This window comes from Bactrocera tryoni, chromosome 2 (assembly GCF_016617805.1).
Source record: "Bactrocera tryoni isolate S06 chromosome 2, CSIRO_BtryS06_freeze2, whole genome shotgun sequence".
In the NCBI taxonomy this organism is placed as follows: domain Eukaryota; kingdom Metazoa; phylum Arthropoda; class Insecta; order Diptera; family Tephritidae; genus Bactrocera; species Bactrocera tryoni.
In genome coordinates, this window is record NC_052500.1 from 7,565,828 (window position 1) to 7,586,313 (window position 20,486).

At 33.9% G+C, this 20,486-nt stretch overlaps 1 protein-coding gene across 1 annotated transcript; it reads right to left on the minus strand.

Moving 5' to 3' along the window:
• Window positions 1–649: 649 nt before the first annotated feature.
• Window positions 650–8,850, minus strand: LOC120769813 (cell wall protein DAN4). The gene is made up of 3 exons (XM_040097021.1): window positions 8,387–8,850; window positions 1,135–1,644; window positions 650–1,053 (listed from the first exon to the last, which is right to left on the minus strand). Exons 1-3 carry the CDS (start codon window positions 8,448–8,450, stop codon window positions 845–847), a joined length of 783 nt encoding a protein of 260 aa, XP_039952955.1. The 5' UTR covers window positions 8,451–8,850; the 3' UTR covers window positions 650–844.
• Window positions 8,851–20,486: the final 11,636 nt, after the last annotated feature.

Sequence of the window (20,486 nt, forward strand, 5' to 3'; positions counted from 1 at the left end):
AAATACATTAACGGTTGAAGTCTGATTATTTTTATGGGAATTTATTTTTTTCTAATGAGAAGAACTCATAGTTTTATAAGAAACTTACTGCTCTAAAAAATGGGCGCATAGTATAATTAAAAAACTATATAAACGTAACGTAAACGCTTAACTTAATCGAAAAATTATATGAGACCATTTTATAGAGCAGTAAAGTTCCTATAAAACTGTAAGTATTTCGATTTATATTCATGGACTGATTGAAAAATAATTAAACTTTAATCGTTAATATTTTTTAAACGGAGATTAATCTTTTTTATCCACCCTAATATAAATACGTATATATATTTTTTCAATGTATAATTGTTGTGATAAATTTCCCTTACTCTATCTCCTACTCTGTCTTGCTTTCCTACTCTATCTCTTCGTTATATTTCATGGTGTTCCACCAAAAACAATTTTTTGCGTATTTTTTGTTTCTGCATTCTTCGTGCCAATCTGCATTTAGCCCTAATCAATTAATAAAAAGTCCAGTACATATTACTTTGTTTTGTTTAATTTTCATTTTTTATTTTGTAAAAATTATTTGTAAACCTATGAAAAAAATTAAAATATGGATAACAATAAGGATTTTGGTAAAATTCTAAATTTAAATATTTCGATTTGCATGATTTTCGTACTTAATTCCAAATACAAACTAAATTATTTGTAAACATCTTTAAAAATACTATGTCTTTTGACTTTCCTCCACACAGTTAGCAAAATGTTTGTTTATTTGGTTTAAAATACCGTCAATTTCACTACACACACGCTGTCAGTTGCTGATTCGTGCCATTAACGGCACTTACGAGCACAGCACGACGCCTTATTGCTGGCTCAGCAGTGCAGCAATCAACGTGAACATCAACGCGGCCAGGGAAACGCCAAGCGCGCTGCTGCCGTTGCAACTGTTATTCGAGCAGGGTGTGCACTTGCTCACCTCAGTGCCGTTATTCTGCGCCTGCAGCTGACCGCAAACGCTCTCCATGGTGGTAACGCGCGAACAGCCACGGTCCATCTGCGCAGTGCCGTTAACTGCAATAACAAATATAAACACAGATATATTTTTCATTACTTTACTGATTAATTGCAGCAATCAGCTGTTGCGCTACTCACCTTTCTTTTGCACACTAAAGCAGTGATAGGTGTAACTGTCGCCAACTAGCGGCAACGCTTTGGGTGCTTCATAGACAACTGTACTCTCGGTGCTGCTATTGCTAGCGGTCACATCAGTGGTGTTATTGCCGACGGTCACTTCAGTGGTGAGCAAAAAATCAGCAGCAACGGTGCCGACATCAGGTGGGGTGGGTACGGTTACTGGTGGACCAACGGTAGGTGCTGTCGGCACTGCTTCGGTTGTGCTGCCTTCGGTGGTCGTCACCTCGGTTGTGCCTGTGGTTGTTGTGGCGAGTGTGGTGCCAAGTGTGGTGGTGGTTGTGCTGTCCGTTGTTGGCTCAGCTGTTGTGGTCGTGCTGGGCTCTGTGGTGGGTTCGAGCGTAGTGCTGCTCTGTTCGAAGAATTCCGCATTGCATGCTACGAGTGGCGTTTCGTTTGTAACCTTCGCACAATTCTCGCAAACATAACACATGAGTGGTGTGGTGGAGCTGACTGTGGCGCTGTGGCATGCTGCGAAAGTAGAGAGTGAGATGTTGAGTGTTAAAAGAGTGTTCTTATGCAGTTTAGATTACTTTCTTGATTTAAAAAACGGATATATATTTAAAATTGTGCTCATGTAAATTTGTTAAAGAAAATCCTAAAAAATACTGTGGTGAGTATTTTCCACAATATTTATTATATTTTTTCACGAAAAAGATTTTTATTATGTTTTACCTAAAAAAAATGTTGTTCTCCGAAATACTACTTCTCACATAAGCGTGCTTCTTATATGTAAGCCATCATCACACCCACGAGTTCTTAAATGGTGAAATTTCCCAAAACTGAATAATATTCCAAGGGGAATTTTGGTTTTTTATAATATTCCCAAGGGCAAATTTTAATTTTTGGCAACATATTTATTTAACAGTGATTTTGGGGTTTTTGTTATCGAAAATTGTGTATGCTTTTTTGTGGTTTTCACGATTATGTGGTTTACATAATTATTATGTGCGATCAAATATTAAAAAAAGATAAGGGGTGAGGTCAGCGCGCTTAATATTTATAAGAATTTCTGTATTTTATGCAACTTTTTAAAACCATAAACTTTTTTCATAAAAGAATGCAATTCTGGGAATCATTCTCAGCAATAAAAAGTTGCTTATCTCAGTTCATCGAACTAGCACAGGTTTGCCACAATCTCCAATGCTATCAATCACATTGTGTCATACCATAGTGTTAAGAAGTCTCTTTAGCCAAAAAAATTAAATTCGGGGAAATTGAAAAAAAGTTACAGCTGTTCAAAAATTCGTGAAAATAATCAAGAAATTCGCTTCTTTGAAATGTTTTTATAAAAAAGGGAAGAAATTTCTGAAGTTTGCGGTGACGATGCTGTATCAGTTCGTGTAGCACAACAGTGGTTCTCTCGCTTCCGTTCTGGAAATTTCGATATGAAAGATGCCTCGCTCTGATCGACCTATCGTTGAAAAAGTTGATGAAATTATGCAGCCATGACATCGCTAAGGAACTTAACATTCATCATAAAATGGTTCTAAACCATTTAAAAAGGCTGACTGCAAAAAGGAGCTCGATGTTTGGGTACCACATGAATTGTCTGTGAAAAATTTAATAGACCAAATTAACATCTGCATCAGAAGACGTAACAGGATACGAAAAGTGGATCAAATACGACAATAATGTGCGAAAAAGATCATGGTCCAAGGTTGGTGAAGCTCAACAAATGGTCGCAAAGCCAGGATAGACGTCTCGAAAGGTTATGCTGAGTGTTTGCTGGGATTGCACCATCGGACTACCATTTGCTTCGGACAATGCAGAATTCCCTTAATGGAGTAAAGTTGGCTTCAAGAGAAGCCTGTGAAAATTACTTTTCACAGTTTTTCGCTGAGAAATCAGAAAAATTTTACACTGATGGAATAATGTCTCTAGCGGAAAAATGGCAAAACGTGGTCGACCAAAATGGTACATATATGGTTCATTAAAGTTCGTTATAAATAAAAAAAAATAGGTTGAAGTTTGATTAGAAATACGAAAAGACTTTTTCGACTATTTTATTGAATATTTGTTAAAATGTTTTCGCTAAAATATTTAACATTTTGATTAGCACTTTGGTAATTTTTATTTTTATTTCTGAACCTTATCACATGGACTTCCTCCGAGTTTAATTAGCTATGCCTTTATGTACCACATACTTACTTTTAATTAAAAATAACTGACATTCGCTGAATTTATTTCACGTCATTCCTTATTTTATCAATGCATTTTCAATTTGCTTAACTCTCTTATTTATTTTTAAAAATAAATTCAAAAAAAAAGGAAATCATAATTTTCTTTGTCTCCCTTGCTGCTATGCGGGCTTCCTCCATTTCCTAGCCATCTGTTGATCTTCACTATTATCATGACAATTTTAACAACTGTCACTCTGGCTTTGTTTACCACCAGAATGTTGTGAAGACAAAGAACACAAAGGGAAGAGTTAAAGGCGAGCAAGGCGCACTTGTCGGGTTAAATATTTGAGTTGCAGCAACAAAGAAGTAAAGGTACATAAAAACAGACATATATATACATATATATATAGTATATGTATAACCTTACACCCACGCCGTGATTGCCAGCTTGGTTAGAGTAGATTTTTTGCATATTTTTTGTTTTGTTTTAAAGTTTTATTTCATTCCTGGTAAAGTACTGAGCTGTCGGAAGGTCTGCGGAAAAGGTGCCGATTATTGTTGAATAAAGTTCTTTTGTTTTGATATGAACGTTTTCAAAAGTTTAGATATATGTATATATATACATATATCATTTCACGATACCTATATGTTATTCTAAACGGCATTGGTGCCTATTCAAAGCAGTATTGAATATGCTTTTCAAATAGTTAAAACGAGTTATAATTTTTTAATCAAAAATCAAACACGTTTTTTTCAAATACACGATAATGTGGTTTCCAGTTCTCAAGTGGAAAAATTTGCTCTTATAGTTACTTATACTTAGTACTATACTATGAAAAATAAAGTGTATTGCACAGCTTATTTGCTTCGTTTAAGTATATTTCTAACATTTCAGTTGAATAGACTTGTGTATTTTAATTATTTTCTCTTAAGTTGAAGGCTAGTAGTTACTTGAACATAAATTATTATTAATTTATGCAGACTATTCGTAGTATTTGAATAATTTATTTCAGCAGACATTGTATTGCTGCTAAAATTTCCCCACGCTTGCATTTAACATTTAATTATAAGTTATGTACTATGTTATAACGCTGTAAAGATCGCGCAGGAAATGGTAATCTAATAATTTAGAATGAAATAATGTGCCGGATTAAAAATTAAGTGTTTTTTGAACAACTGAAATAATTAGTTTAAAAAACTAAGAAAATAGGAGAATCAGAAAGCACCACTAAATTATAGGTATAAAGTGGCTACACATTGCCGCTTCGCTTACAACTACTCCTATAAAATTTGAGTGAGAAATAGAGTGAAACATTACAAGAATTTTGAAAAAAAAGTAAATATTGCACAGACTACAATAATCTACATATATAAATAATTCAACCATTTACTTCAGCTGCATGCTTTCGTAAACTTTCTTTACTTTTTGGTAGTGTGTCAATTATATTGAATTTCCTGCTGGGTATGTACTGTATACGAAAGTACCGTTTTTGACATATTGAAATATATTTTCGTTGGCCACTATTTGTTGTTACAAAATATAGTAATATGAGAATGTGGTATTGTTTTTTCTTAATTTTTTATGTAGTATGTATCTTTCTCAACTGCCGTTCGCTATATGTAAATATGTAAATGTTTAAAGGCATTTGTATTGCAATAAAATTATTAAATTGAAACGCTTTGCAAGCACTTTTACAAAAGTTGATTGCCAAATGCGAACATTGAGCGTCAAACTACTTTTACCTCTTACCTTATGTACATACGTTGTACTATATATAGTATGTGAATATGTAAATATAAGCCTACTTATGAGTGCTAATTTTTTATACGGACATAAAATACGTAATTTAATTTTATTTAAATAAAAAAATGTATATAGAGCACGTAGTTTTGAACTATTTTGCATTAAAGATATTTACCGATTTTACAAAACCAATATCGAAATCCCGAAAGTTTTCGGGATTACCTTTTTACTACTTTTTTGTTTTAATTAAAAATATTAGGGCATTGAAATAAATATGGAAGAAAAAACCAATGTCTCGGGATCCCGTCAACGTAATACCGAAACTTCGAGATTATATTTGTTATAAAAAATGAAAGTGCTTTATCGGAACTTCGGGATTTTAAAGAGCAATACTGTGATGCCGAAAATTTTCGGGATTGTCTTTTTTATGTTTTTAACATGAAACATAAAGCATCGTTTTGGGATCCCGTATACGGGATTATATTGTTACTATTTTCCTTTTTTTATAAAAAAATATAAGTTTATTATCGAAATTTAGAGATTTTAAAAAATCGATATCGTGATCCCGAAGATTTTCGGGATTGTATTTTTACTATTTTTTTAATAAAAATTAAACATTTTGGAACATTAAAATTCACATGCAACGTAAAGTAATGCTTCGGGATCCAGTCAATGTAATACCGAAATTTCGGGATTATGATGTTACTATTTTTTTCTTTTTAAATAATAATGGATTATCGGAAATTTCGGGATTTTACAAAAGCCCCAAGTCCCGAAAATCTATGTGATTATAGTGTTAATATTTTTTTTCCTGAAATGTAAAGAAACGTTTCGGAATCCAGTCAATATAACTTTATTCTATTTTTTTTATTAAAAAAAATGCATTATCGGAAATTTCGGGATTCTACAATATCGGGGTCCGAAAATTTGTTGAATTATATTTTATAATTTTTTTTTTACTAAAAGTATTAGATTACATAAAATAAACATCAATGAACATGAAACGTAAAGAAATGTTTCGGGATCCCGTCAACGTAACACCGAAGTTTCGGTTTTATGTTGTTACTATTTCTTTTTTTTTATAAAAAATGAAAATGCATTATGGGAATTTCAGGATTTTATAATACTAATATCGGGATCCCGAAAAATTTCGGTATTATATTTTTAATAATTCGTTTTTTTGTAAAAATTAAACATTTTAGAGCATTAAAACCGTTTTGCGAACCCGCATACAAATTTTTTGACTATTTCTATTGAGCTCGTAATATTTACAAACCATATACTATTTGTAGCAAAAACTTTTAGTTTTTATTTCGTAAGTGAAAAAGAAAACTTCTCTTACCGCCGTCAAAACATGTTTATTATTATTTTCTTTCACGTGTCTCGCAGCACGGAAACATTTACTTACTATTCTCACATACTCCTATAAATTTATTTATTATATTTACCATACATGTTAATTAGCCAAACAGCTTAAGACTTAATCATGTGATATTAGTTTTCATTAAGTATATAGGAAAGTATACTTATGTATAAACATGTGGGCTTATAGCAAATTTGTTGCCGTTTTGCCAAGTAGTGTCTAATAGCTTAGGCAAATATGTCAGTTTAGGTGAATATTTACAAAACTACAAGACCATAAATTCATACACATTTTTGTATATATATTTTTGTGCATATGTATATTTATATGCGTACTTTCGATCATAATTCAATTTACTGCACTTCACCAGCCATTGTGTTCGTAAGGTAACATTTAATTAACAGTTTACTGTTTGTTCGCAGATTATTGTGACTGGCTATATATTATATGTATATAGTATGCATATATATGTATTTGCATTATTGCGAGTTCGCCACATAAAACGAAAACATTTTCAGCACTTGCAATGGATTTATTTTGAAGTTATCAAGAATCCATAACTATCTAATAAAGTGGTTTATTGTTTTTCCCACTTTCGAGTTTAGCTTTGAAAATCAACTTTTTAATTGCATCAATTTGCATAAAATTAATAAGGGTGTGATGAAGTCGCTTCTTCTTTTTGCATTTTACATACGTTAGAAACAATTATCTTATCTAAACTATTTGATTTATACCAGTTTGTTTGTTCTATTCGCCACTAATCAAAGTTTGATGAAGCGAATATTATACACAGTAACATTCCAAGCAATAGTACCTTTGCAAAAATTTGGCGCAAATTTATAGAAAATTTGATTGAACTTTTGAACCTAGGAAGTTCTGATATATCGTTGTTTGTACTAAGAAAGTCTTCACATTTTTACTAGGTGACTTTAGAAATTCTACATAAAAACTGTAGCCGTTCATTTCTTTTATTTATAAATCTAATTAATTAGCAATGATTTGTCATATTTCTATTTTGGTCTTAATGTGAAGGAAGGGGTGATTTTGGCCATTATGGGTAGTTTGAATTATGAAAATCTTTAAAATGATTTAATATCTAATTTTTCTAGTTCTGCTGATCTACCGATAAGGTTTGCAACATCCAGAAAAAACATGCTGGTAGTTTGAAGCCAAGAAGTACGGGTCAGATATTTTCTCAACAACAGCTCCTCGAAGAATTGTTAATTGTACTTTTTCAACAACTTATAAAAATTTATTCAAAAATAGAATTTATGGAGCTTGGTTCATTAGCCATGATATTATTACTTTTTTTATCGTAATTTATTGTGTTCCCAACTATCTGACGAACTGACAACGACATCTATTGACAAAATACGAAAATACTTTTTCGACTACCCAATATTATAGTGCATATTTTTAATTTATTATTAATAGTACTTGAAAGTATCGAGATCTTGTATCTTGCAAAAGCATTTGGTATTTCAGCATTTTGAAATGAAATGAAACGCGCAACTTTCATGAGTATCTAAAATGTTCATCGAGCTCTCAACTGCTCCTTTAAAACTTAGCTCACTCCTTGTCTGATATTTTATTTGTTTTGGGCGGCACTAAACAGTTCGTTAATCATGAAAACTAAACCTCTAGTGCAATTTTGCTGTCATAACTGGGACTTGTGGTCAAAAAATGTTGAACCAAGCACCAGGTGAATTATGAATCTTTTAAACTTTTCTTTAAATAAAACTTAATCACTTATTGTACGTATATAACTCCTTCTTTCACATCATTAACCCTTAGTTGATGCACATAGAGGTCTCGCTTAGTAAAATTTGCACAAAGTACTCCAAAATTCCATTCGAATATGGATTTTTGCGCTGCTGAATTATTTAACTCACTCAATTTTGTTCGTTTTTTGTCAAATGTTGCCACACATTAATTTTTGTTAAAACACTAATAAAACATTTTGAATGAGTATTGTAAAATTACCTTGTACTATGCACGCAAGCAACAGGAAGCCCGTCAATTTTCTTATACTTTTAATTTGTTGCATTTTGTATTTATTGTTGCTTTTGTTTATTAAAATAGTTGAAAATGAGATTTTTCTTCGATTAATTTTAATATTAATCTAATTTGTATAAATTTTTATATTTTTTTAATCCCTTAAAAGCAATCTAGTTGCTAGATCTGCTGCAAGAAATGCGAGACGACACGCGAAACACAAACTAACGTAAATAAAATATTATTTCGATCCTTGTTTAAGAGTTATTATCCTTGTTACTTCACTTTGCTTGTGCGCGTCAACCGCCGTTTGTGAATTTCAAAAATTAACTGAAAATCTTGTGATCCCATTGAAAGTTTTTATATGTATTTCCCGTGCTTTAAAGCGTTCTCAACTCACTGCTGCCATTGTCAGCTGTCCAGCGGTGCAGTATGTACGAGTGTATGTATTATATGGCCGATCGCAGCGCGCCATTTACGAACCTTATTGAGCGCAACTGCCAGCTACTGTTCTACAGTAGCCCCCGCTTCCGCTCACATTTGCGGCGTTTACACTACACCGTTTTTTTAGCTCTCTCGCGCGCTCTTTTTCACTTCGATTGAGCGCCTTGCTGCTGAGCTAATTTTGGCAATTATGTACATATATTAACTGACCCAACGGGGTAATACCACTTTTATTATTATTATCAGCGTAAAAATTATTTTTGATAAAAATAAAATTAAGTAAAATAAAACAAAAGCAAAAAGCGCCAAGCGGCAGTAAAAGTGAAGCGAAGTGCGGCAGCGGAGCGCAGCGCGGCGGCACACAGTGAGCGATTTGCAAATTATTAAAGCATGAAACAGCTGAGTTTTGGATATGCCTTCGGTAAATACCGGTAACTTGTTTCGTATGCATGGAAGGGGCGGCGGTGAAAATTCCCGCCACCGCAAATAAAGCACAGCAGCAACAAAAGCAAAAATTCCGCAAAAAATGCACTGAAAAGTGCGATTGTCATGTGCTTCTGTTGGTGTTGTTTTTGCTTTTTGATGTGCATTGTTTTTGCTTCTTGATTTGCGTTGTTTTTGCTTCTTGATCATTGTTCTTGCTTGTTGTTTGTATTGTTTTTGCTTGTCTCTTATATTGTTTTTTTTCTTCTTTTGTGTCTGTCTGCGATTTCTGCATTTAACTTATATTGTTTTATCTCTCAATTGCTGCTCAATATGACAATATCGCCAATTAGTTGTGACCAGGTTTACCGCTGTCTCGGCTTCCAAATGTCAACGAACAGTCGTTGTCAGTTGACGGGTTCTCTCATGTGACGTAACACACGTAGTAAGCTTGCATATTATGTGACTACCTGCGTTCAACGTTCAGTGCGCAGCTGTGCGTCATGCGATTTGCAGAACAGAAAGCAAAAACAAAAGGCCAAAGAAGCGCTCTTTAATTTTTGAACTTTCTTGATTCACCAACTTAACCATATTTTCTGCGTTTGGACGCTGATCGCACTGTTAGAAGGCGTACTGACTATGTGCGTAGGTTTTTAGAACCTGTGTTGGTTGAAAGTGAACTTTGTTGTGTCTGTTTTTAATTTAAATGAAGCTTATGAATAGCGACATCATTTGCGTGGAATTTGGTATCGCGTATTTAGATTATTATATGGTTGCAGAGAGAGTCCAAGTGTAAAATAGAAAGACTTCGAAAGATGATTTCAAAAGTTGTTAGCAATATAAGGTAAAAAGTAAAATCTTTCTTTATATCTATATATATACATACATATGTATATGTAACATTTAATGTTCCGCTCTCGATTCTTCCTCTTTATAGCCGAGTTTTCAACAGCGCGCCAGTCATTTTTCCATTTTTTTCGCTGTTTGGTGCCAATTGGAGATTCCAAAATTAGCTGATCTGTCTGTCCAACGGAGTGGAGGTCTTTTTCATCCTTTGCTTCCTAAGGCGCTGTCAGAGCTGGAGTGTTTTCATCCATTCGGACGACATGACCTAGCCAGCGTGCCACTGTCTATTAATTCGCTGAACAAAGTCAATGACGTCGTATATTTCATACAGCTCATCGTTCCATCGGCTGCGATATTCGCCGTTGTCAATGAGCAAAGGACCATGGATGGCGCTATGTGTAGAAGTTCACGCAAGTGGGGAAAGCCAATGAAAAGAAGAACAGCCTCAGATGAGAGAACTTCCACCGCTCTCCATTAGCTTATATTATATATTTATCTAAGTTAGCTTTCCATTGGCTGTATTGGCTTTGAACTCACTGACTGTGCAGTCAAAACTAGTCAAGGAGTGCATGACCTCATTAGCAGTGCCTTCAAGCTGTTCCATATTAGACTTGGAAGCCCCTATTTTCCCATTTTTATTCGTTTGGAAGCGGGACGATTTTTCGATGTCTTTTTATGTTCTTTCGTTGGACCTTTGGATTGTCAGAGGTCGTCCGAACTACTGGCTTTTAGCAAAGCCAATATATATTCTGACTGAGCACGGTTCTATATGATCACACGCGGAGCGGCTAAATATTCTGTCGGACGTTTTTTGGCACGGCTGTAGGGAGACAGGCGAGATGGATCTTGTCACTTCCTTCTTTATTGCCTAGACTTTGTCAGACTAAGATTGAAATATAGACACACTTTTTGCGAACCTAGCGAATTTGTTGATTGATATTATTCATCATAATTAATTTGTCGATCTATGAGGATCTGGTGATTTACCTTTAAGAGTTTGTGGGTAATGCAAACGACGAACATCTGTCTTAAGAGATCGTCGATTTTGGATCAACTCTGCGGCCTATCCTAATCTAACCCAGATTTCCGTCAGCGAGTGACATATAAATTGCTGAACTTAGGATTGCTAGTTGGCCAAAATGTTATAAAAAATATTCACCGTTATATTTTATAAAATGGTTAATTAGATTTCATGTTGAATTTCCATAATACTATTCAAAACTGGAATTTTTCTTCCAAGCTAACCAAGGAAATTCATCCAAGGAGGTCGAGTTTCCGTAGTATTATTCAAAACTGTAATTTTTATACTCTCGCAACAATGTTGCTAACGAGACTATTATAGTTTTGTTCACATAACGGTTGTTTGTAAGTCCTAAAACTAAAAGAGTCAGATATAGGGTTATATGTACCAAAGTGATCAGGGCGACGAGTAGAGTCGAAATCCGGATGTCTGTCTGTCCGTCCGTCCGTCTGTCCGTCTGTCCGTCCGTCCGTGCAAGCTGTAACTTGAGTAAAAATTGAGATATCATGATGAAACTTGGTTCACGTATTCCTTGGCTCCATAAGAAGGTTAAGTTCGAAGATGGGCAAAATCGGCCTACTGCCACGCCCACAAAATGGCGGAAACCTAAAACCTATAAAGTGTCATAACTAAGCCATAAATAAAGATATTAAAGTGAAATTTGGCACAAAGGATCGCATTAGGGAGGGGCATATTTGGACGCAATTGGTTTGGAAAAGTGGGCGTGGCCCCGCCTCCTACTAAGTTTTTTGTACATATCTCGGAAACTACTATAGCTATGTAAACCAAAGTCTACAGAGTCGTTTTCTTCAGGTATTTCCATATACAGTTCAAAAATGGAAGAAATCGGATAATAACCACGCCCACCTCCCATACAAAGGTTATGTTCAAAATCACTAAAAGTGCGTTAACCGACTAACAAAAAACGTCAGAAACACTAAATTTTACGGAAGAAGTGGCAGAAGGAAGCTGCACTCAGGCTTTTTTTAAAAATTGAAAATGGGCGTGGCGCCGCCCACTTATGGACCAAGAACCATATCTCAGGAGCTACTAGACCGATTTCAATGAAATTCGGTATATAATATTTTCTTAACACCCTGATGACATGTGAAAATATGGGTGAAATCGGTTCCACAACTTACGCCTTCTTCAATATAAAGCTATTTTGAATTCCATCTGATGCCTTCTCTGTATAATACAGTATAAACATTAGGAACCAATGATGATAGCGGAATAAAACTTTACAAAAATACGGTATTTGAAAAATATGTAAATGACGTATTATGAAATCTCGATTATCACTTTACCATGCGAGAGTATAAAATGTTCGGTGACACCCGAACTTAGCCCTTCCTTACTTGTTTTTTCTAATCTAACCAAGGAAAGCGAACTGAATTTTAAGTTTGCTAAGTTTAATACTAATGATCAATAATTATTATACACGAGAAGCTCCCAGTAAAATGTGTATAATCTGTTGAAGTTATTGAGAAGAATGATTTTAGTATTTCAAAATTTCTGATTCTTCGTCAAATCGTAAAGTGCTATATCACTTCAAACCATTAAAATCAATGTCGAGGCGTTATATAAATAAAAGCTTATGAAAAGCCCATTTTCCCTTTTAAACTGAAGCACGTTGAATATTTTGGTCAAGCCCCTTAAATCGTATAGAGACCGCATTAATCATCTATTTCTATCTAATTTAACCTCAAATATTAAAATATTATGTAGCTTGAAACTATATCACTCATGTGGTGATCCTGAGATTAAAAACATTTACCTATAATTGGGAACAATTTCATAGAAAATTGGCAGAATATGTAAATTTAATATAATTTAATATTAACCGTTATCAATGCTAAGTACAGTTTTAGTATGTAAAATTTATCGGTGATCGATTGCCACTATAAATTAAAATATTTAGAGTACCTCGCATTGTAAAAAAAAAATCGCATTCATTTCATTAAATAATCTTTTGTAAGTCTACAAAATATGCATATCTTATACTAAAAGCGTTGCCAATATAAGCCACTGCCTTAAGACATGGATTTTTTTCTTATAGTTACATATTATGTGGGTTTATTTCACCATTCGGTAATGTCGCTTGTAGAAACGTGCCACAAATTAGTCATATCTGGGTACAAGGAAGTCTAACACATAGTGATTTTATTTTATTTGGCTACAGACCCGTATTTAAAATGAAACTAATAAAATTGTTTTTAATAATTAATTAAAATATTTTGAGAAAATAAATCTCCGAGCTAAAAGCGTCTTTTAAGCGCTTTTACTTTCTGGGAATGATTTGAAACTGATAGGATATTGCAACCGTATGATAACGAGAGTACTTAAAAGAAGAGTGTTGCAGAGATGGATCACTTTCTCATGGTATGCAGGTAGAGGAAGCATATTAAGCATCTACATCTTTTGTTAAGCATATTGTGGGCGCTGTTCCACATTATTCTACATGAGTTCACATATGAGTTTCAACGACAGATTTTACAAATCTGAGTAAAACTATGGATGCATGCAGGATTCTTCATCTTATAATGGGTTTACAGCAGACAGAGTTTGAAGAAGCAGTTGAGATCGATATGGCACTGTCCATACAACGATAAATTTAACTGATAAGGCGGCAAGTGATTTCCTATACATTTAAAAATCCTAATTTCAAAGGCATCGAGAAGCAGTTTCTTTTTTTTTAACGTACTCTTTACTTGTTCCACAACCTTTATCAAAAATACTTTTGAATTGACCACAATTTCCGCCTGATTTATGCTTTTATCAGTATTAAATGATTCAAAAATATACTCTTTAGCAATTGGTTGCAAGAGTATAAATATACAGAAGTGCTTGCTTGAGTTTATTAAAATTATAACGAAATTTAGAAGTATACAACCGCGAGAATATGAAGTTTCCGATAAAAAATCTTGATTTTCCCAAAAATTCCTCATACAAATGTGTGTACAACCAAAAAAAGAAAAGAGCAACGAGAAGCAGTTCCTTTTTTTCTAACAGGCTCTTTATTTATTTCTCCAACATTTATCAAAATTACTTTTGAACTGACCTCAATTATCGCATGAATCATGATTTTAGTGTGGGACCGAGCTTATCAGTATTAAATGCATCAAAAAATACACAGAAGTGCATATTTGAGTTCATTAAAATTCTAACGAAATTTAGGATACGCAATCGCAATAATATAACGTTTCCGATAAAAAAGCTGAAGCTGCAAGTATATAAATATATTTGTGGCAAATTATTCTTAAAAAACTGTCATACAAATGTGCGTCAGTACAAGTGGCATAAAAAGACCAGTGTTCAATCGTTAACTTAGAAATTTGATATTGTGGATTAAAGAGAATAGAGTTATGGCTTTACATTTTTGCTAGTAATTTAATGAAAGCAACAATTCGTTTTAATTCTTAGTAAGTCCTTAAATGCCGACATGCAATGACTCTATAGTCAACATGGTATAACTTGGAGTCCCCACCACCATACCCATCACCAAATTACCAAGTTACAAGCTGATAACAACAACTTGACGCCAGTTGACTAAAAAAATTAGCCAGAAGGTAATAGACTGTGGTGATAGTTGGGATTTTTATAACATCCATTAACCACCAACTGGGCGCTGCTTCTATGCTCTTATTTTGTTGTACGAGGGTGATATGATAAATCATTGTTTTTTTTTACTATTAATCGCTTCGTAGGCAGTGCTGCTAGATAATACAGTACAACAGCTAATCTGGGGGGTGAGTATGTTCTGACTGACCTAGTACCATCACCCTGACTTGGAATTTCTCACCCCCCAGACAATAATCCCAAAAATGTTCCACAGTTAATGAGCAAGACATTTCAAGTTAGGAATGAATTATTTGACTGCTTCACTTGAGACCCTTTAAACGAGCTAAACAGTGTGAGTGTTGGTGACAGGCGTTCATAAGACGTTATCTGAACATGATGTGTTCTGATTTTCAAAGCTAAAGGAGCTAGTTCGCTAGTTTTAAAATGAATATACATAGGTACGAAACAGGACACTTCTAGATGATATGAAGTTCATAAGCGGTACTTAAATATTTATTCAGATTTCTAAGAGCGCTCCTTCGCGTTTTCTGGAACGGGTTGAAAAATAATGAAGAGTTTGACAAATTTAACTGCAATAGGAGCTTTTTTGTAATTTGAAGCTGAGAACTTGAAGGTTCCTACTTCAAAACAGTGTATTTATTAGAAGAGGCCTAACATTTTATTTTCATTGGTAGTGTTTTTTACGTGGCGGATCTTAAACCCTTTCTCACCTTCAAACTTCAAACTTGGTCTAGGACCGGTAGTCGTGAGTTCTTGAGCCATATGTGAAAGAATCTTTTTTAGTCACTCACAAGTGAATGGCGCTCAGAGAACTTTCCGCACTTGCGTGAACTTCAAACATTTTTACAATAATAATGGCTTCACTGACTGCAGCTTCGGCAAATACGATGAAATAGTAGTTTGGCTTGAAAAGTTATTAGTTTTTAGTTTCCCTTTCTATTAAGTGGTTTTCTTTGTTGGGACAATGTAAGTGAATTCGACTTCGTGTTCTACTCGCATAAATTTGATACAGCTCTTGTTTTTATCGGAGCGGCAGGAAAAATTACTCAAATAATTTGGGGAATATTGCCGAGTGGCTAGTTCTTCGACGGCTATAAATCTGGGTCCGTTGCGCTTAGTGAACCTGACTGCCGTCAGCACTACAACTCTTGTTACTTGAGCATGTCCACTAAGGAATGACGTTTGAAGGAGAAAGAGATATTTACTTTTACTTTATTCAGGTTTGTGTTTCAACTGTATATAGTCAGAAGGTAGATGTATTCCCCACTTACTGTTATATCATCTTTGAAGGACATAAGATCCAGCACTACTCCATATAGTGATCTCATGTCATCATGGATAACACCGGTTGGTTTATTCGGAACTTAAGCAACCTTCTGCTTTCGGTCCACTATCAAGTTGCTGCTTCTTCTGCATTCCATCCTAGTGTTGCATCTAATCGATATTAAAGTACCCACCCAGCCTATTTGAATAATACACAATTATGATAAATTAAAAAAAAAATTTCTCCTGCAACAAGAGGCTCTGACTTTGCAATCCGTCCTCGTTTCACATGACTTATTTAACCGAATTAAAGTACTATTTCATTAGTCTGCTGATAGCTAAAGTTAACAACTTTCAACAACTGCTTTATTTACACATTTTGTCACTTATTTCATATAAATACATACCTACACTTCTACCTGCCATATATATTTATTTTTGTTGTTGCTTGTTTACATGATCGAAGCCAGTTGTTTCCTTCAATTAGTGTTAAGGTCAGCGCTTCGATATGCAAATTTAACTATCGCATAAACGCCAAATTCAAATGTTGCCACAACTACACACACACACACACACAAACACACTCCTCCATACAAATTTGGTTTAATCAATTCAGCACAAAAAAGTTAGTTTGTTGTAATCGTAATAATTTTTCCGCAAATCACTCAAGTGGAAAACTTCGGCGCACAGCAAAATATTTCACCTCGTTTTTTGTTGTATATTTAACAAAAAGAAAAATAAAAAAGTGAAAAAGCAACTACACAGTACTTTTTTTTGCTTTTAATTCTTATGATTTTTATTATATAATTGTTTTCTTATAGAGTATATGCATATATTCTATTTATTCTGTCTTTGTTGCGCTACTACTAAGTGAATTCGCAAATAAATCACGTAGGTAATCAGCAATATCGTGTTAATTCGTCTGCAGTGCTAAACTGAAAAAACAAATCGAAAAAACAACAAAATGTTATACAAAGCAACTGTATGTAGATATGGATCCGGAGTACATTTTTCGGCGATTAAAATGATTCAGCAACTGGAACAAAAAAATTGACATGCTGTGATCGTCATGAAAAAAAATTGGATAAATATTATGCATGCGCCATTTTTCCATCCTAAATAAATATATATATTTGTATATAATGGGTTGTCAAAAAAGTCTTGCGGTATTTTTATTGAATTTTTTTTTTAATGAAATTGAAATGAATTTTCGATGACTCATGCCCAGCTCTTGACCGATGCTACGGCTGCTACTATGCCGGTCTCTTTCGACTAATTCAGCGATTTTATCGCAATTTTCGACGACAGTCCTTCCGGAGCGCGGCGCATCTTCGACCACCTCTACACCAGAACGAAAACGTTGAAACCATCGTTGTGCGGTGGAAATGGAAACTGTATCGGGTCCATAAACTCCACAAATTTTATTGGCGGCTTGAGATGCATTTTTGCCTTTATCGTAGTAGTACTGTAAAATATGCCGTATTTTCTCTTTATTTTGCTCCATCTTTGCTACGCTATAACTCACGAACGACTTAAAAGAAACGACAATCAATCAAACACGTCTTAGCGTGTGAAATGAGCTTTCCAAAAAGGTATAGCATGACCTGATGCGACGAATAAAACTAGAACTACGCGCTTTCAGCGCCAACTAGCGAAAATACCGCAAGACTTTTTTGACAACCCATTATATGCATACATATCATAATTGTATACACATCAACAAATATGTACAATTTTGATTGACCACTTTTTGCCATTTTTCCACTAGAGACAGTGTAAATCGAAATGTCGAAATTTCCAGAAAATACGAAAAGACTTTTTCGACTAACCAATATATCAGCAGATTTCATATTAACACTTTTGTATTTATCTTTCAGATTGTCATATACTTATACGGATTTGTGATAGTCAACTTTTAAATGTGGTAAGTAACTGTAAAAAATATTAAATGTGAAAGGAATCGATTGAATTTAAATTTAATTCCTCTGCCAATTTCCAAATATCCATTTGCAATACAGAAAAAAATATATATTTAAACTTATGTACTTTAATAATCGGAAATACATTATGAAACCTTTGAATCCCCTTGTTCTCGTAGCTGATCTCCAGTGAATCTCCGAAAACAGCTTCCTGGCGGTGAGCAAGATTTTTTTGCTTCAAATTATCTCAATTTCGAAAAACAATAAAATTTTTTACTACTATACTTACATAAATACCAACAGGTTTTGATGTGAGCACCAGTCAAAATTTTGATGGTGACTTTCCAAAACAAAAATCGTTTTACTGTAACAAAAATTTACACTTAAAAGTAGTTTAAATGTTTAATTATTGTCAAAATCTTAATTCTACGATCATTAACTAACAAATATATCTCGGGGAATCGTGTCACCTCAAACCGATCCGTGCAGCCTTTTCGGAGAAATTTGCTCACCGCTTTCGGAAAAAAGCGACCGATCGATCAAGCCTTTTCGGAGAAATTTTGCTCACAATTACACTCAGTTAAAAACGACTTACAAATACGCTCATATCTCCGATACTAGTATTTGCTAAGTAAACTTAAAATTGTCGGAGAATATTCTCCAATATATTTACATTATACATATAAGCAAGAAAATCTAGTTTTTGTAGCTTGCAAATGGATGTAGCCCCTTAGAGCTATGTATATCCATTTTTAAAGATGCTTCTGGGTTAAGAACATTCAAAATAATATTAAAAATTTTAGACAATATTTTAAAATTTACCGTAGATCACTTTTTTTTAACACCCTTGTTATGATCGTGTCGTACCGACCACTCCAGCATACTGTTACAAGGAATAATCGATAACATATAGACCTCAACACTTTCATTTCACGTTTAGATCACGATTTCGAAGTCGGCAATCTGCAACTTTTCGCCATTTCTTTTAAGTTCAGTGACTTCTTTATTACTTAGCCTTTCGTTTTATTTTTTTTGATTTCCTTTTTGATTTTCCTTGATTTTTTGGGTTGTGACTAAGATCGTAAATGTGGATCATATGAATTGTCATATTTTTCTGTTCGAGTATATTTGAAATCATTTCTTATTATATTTCAATTATGGTATAATTAAGGGGCAGTTATGGTGTTATTGGGTCTCTGAGAAGGTCCAAGGGGCTTTCTGCTATAGATAGCTTTGGTCGCTGAACAATGTGACATAACGTTTATGCCTACTGATAAAGAGAGCCTATTGACCTGTAGTCTCATTGAGTGGGTAGCAAACATGCAGAACCAGGTATGTTTTGTTGTAAGATTAAGAATTTATTTAAGTTTTTCAGTTTTAGCAATTTGAAAGTTGCTAACTGTCTCCCTCTCTCTCTCTCTCTAACTTCCGAAACTCTGAATTTAAGAGTCTTAAATAATATATAATAGTAAGAAACGATTTTAGAGGTATGGAGTCTGTTCTGAGATTAATCATTTTATCAAATATATATTCTACATATAATACGTTTTCAAATTTTTGGCGATATTAAAAGGAAGATACATAGGAAGGTTCTCAATTAATTTTTGTATTATATTTTAGCTGCAACAAAGCTATTGGCTGTTCGGGTAGATACATTGCTACCTATTTAAATCTTCTTCTTAAATTTCGGTGCTATTCTCTGCACTAAACAAGTTGAGGCGTCGCTCTCGCCATAAGAGCAGAACTTAGTTTCGTTTTAGGCTACATAAATTTAATATTTTTTTCCTTTTGTGAAAACCAATTTTAGGCGATTTCCTTGTTTCTTTTTTGGGTATTTCTATCGCACAAACGGGCAATAAAATAACAACAATTTCCGTTTACGCATTAGGAAGCCTAACAATCGCTCAGAAATAACTCTTTATAAGCGCTAATCTTAGGCGCTGCAACAATTGCTTTGCTCAAGAGAACTTTCTGATTATTTGATAGATTCATTTCTATTATACAAAGGCTTCTATTGGCTTAATACTACTTGTTTAAGTAATCTTATTTATTGGCAACACACGTAGGTCATGAGTTTGCATCTTGTTTACACTCGCAGTGAGTGTTAATAATACTAATAAGATATCCTATAATTGACATGACAACCAGACGGACAGGCAGAGATTTATATTTAATGGCAATAACTTGCTAATTGCTTTGTGGATGTGAAAGTAACAGTCTATTAATGAATGTTGATAATATAAATAAACATATACATATATGTATTTAATACATACATGTACTTATATATACATAAATACTGATGTGACTTTCAGTAAAGTAGACATACATACATACATATGTGACTATCTTCACACTTTCTTGCAGTTTCATTAAACGATAGCTGCTCTAACGTTTCCTTGAGTTTGTAATTTAATTGATTTCTACAGAATATTTGCTAAAGAAATCTCTGATAAAAAAATTTATTTTGCTTTTGTTATACAATTCACTTTTACATATGTTTATTCAAGAAATTAAATTATATTGTAAGCTGGTGTTTCCCAAGCCGATTGATTCTCTATCGCCTCATGCGAGTTCATAATTATTCTGC

What these genes read in the sequence shown, in the direction of transcription:
- LOC120769813 (XM_040097021.1), bottom strand. Translation starts at nt 8,450, where the DNA reads ATGCAACAAATTAAAAGTATAAGAAAATTGACGGGCTTCCTGTTGCTT. An exon ending in GCTTGCGTGCATAGTACAAG is followed by an intron (nt 1,645 to 8,386) that starts GTAATTTTACAA and finishes CTACTTTCGCAG; the next exon opens with CATGCCACAGCGCCACAGTC. An exon ending in CTTTAGTGTGCAAAAGAAAG is followed by an intron (nt 1,054 to 1,134) that starts GTGAGTAGCGCA and finishes TTGTTATTGCAG; the next exon opens with TTAACGGCACTGCGCAGATG.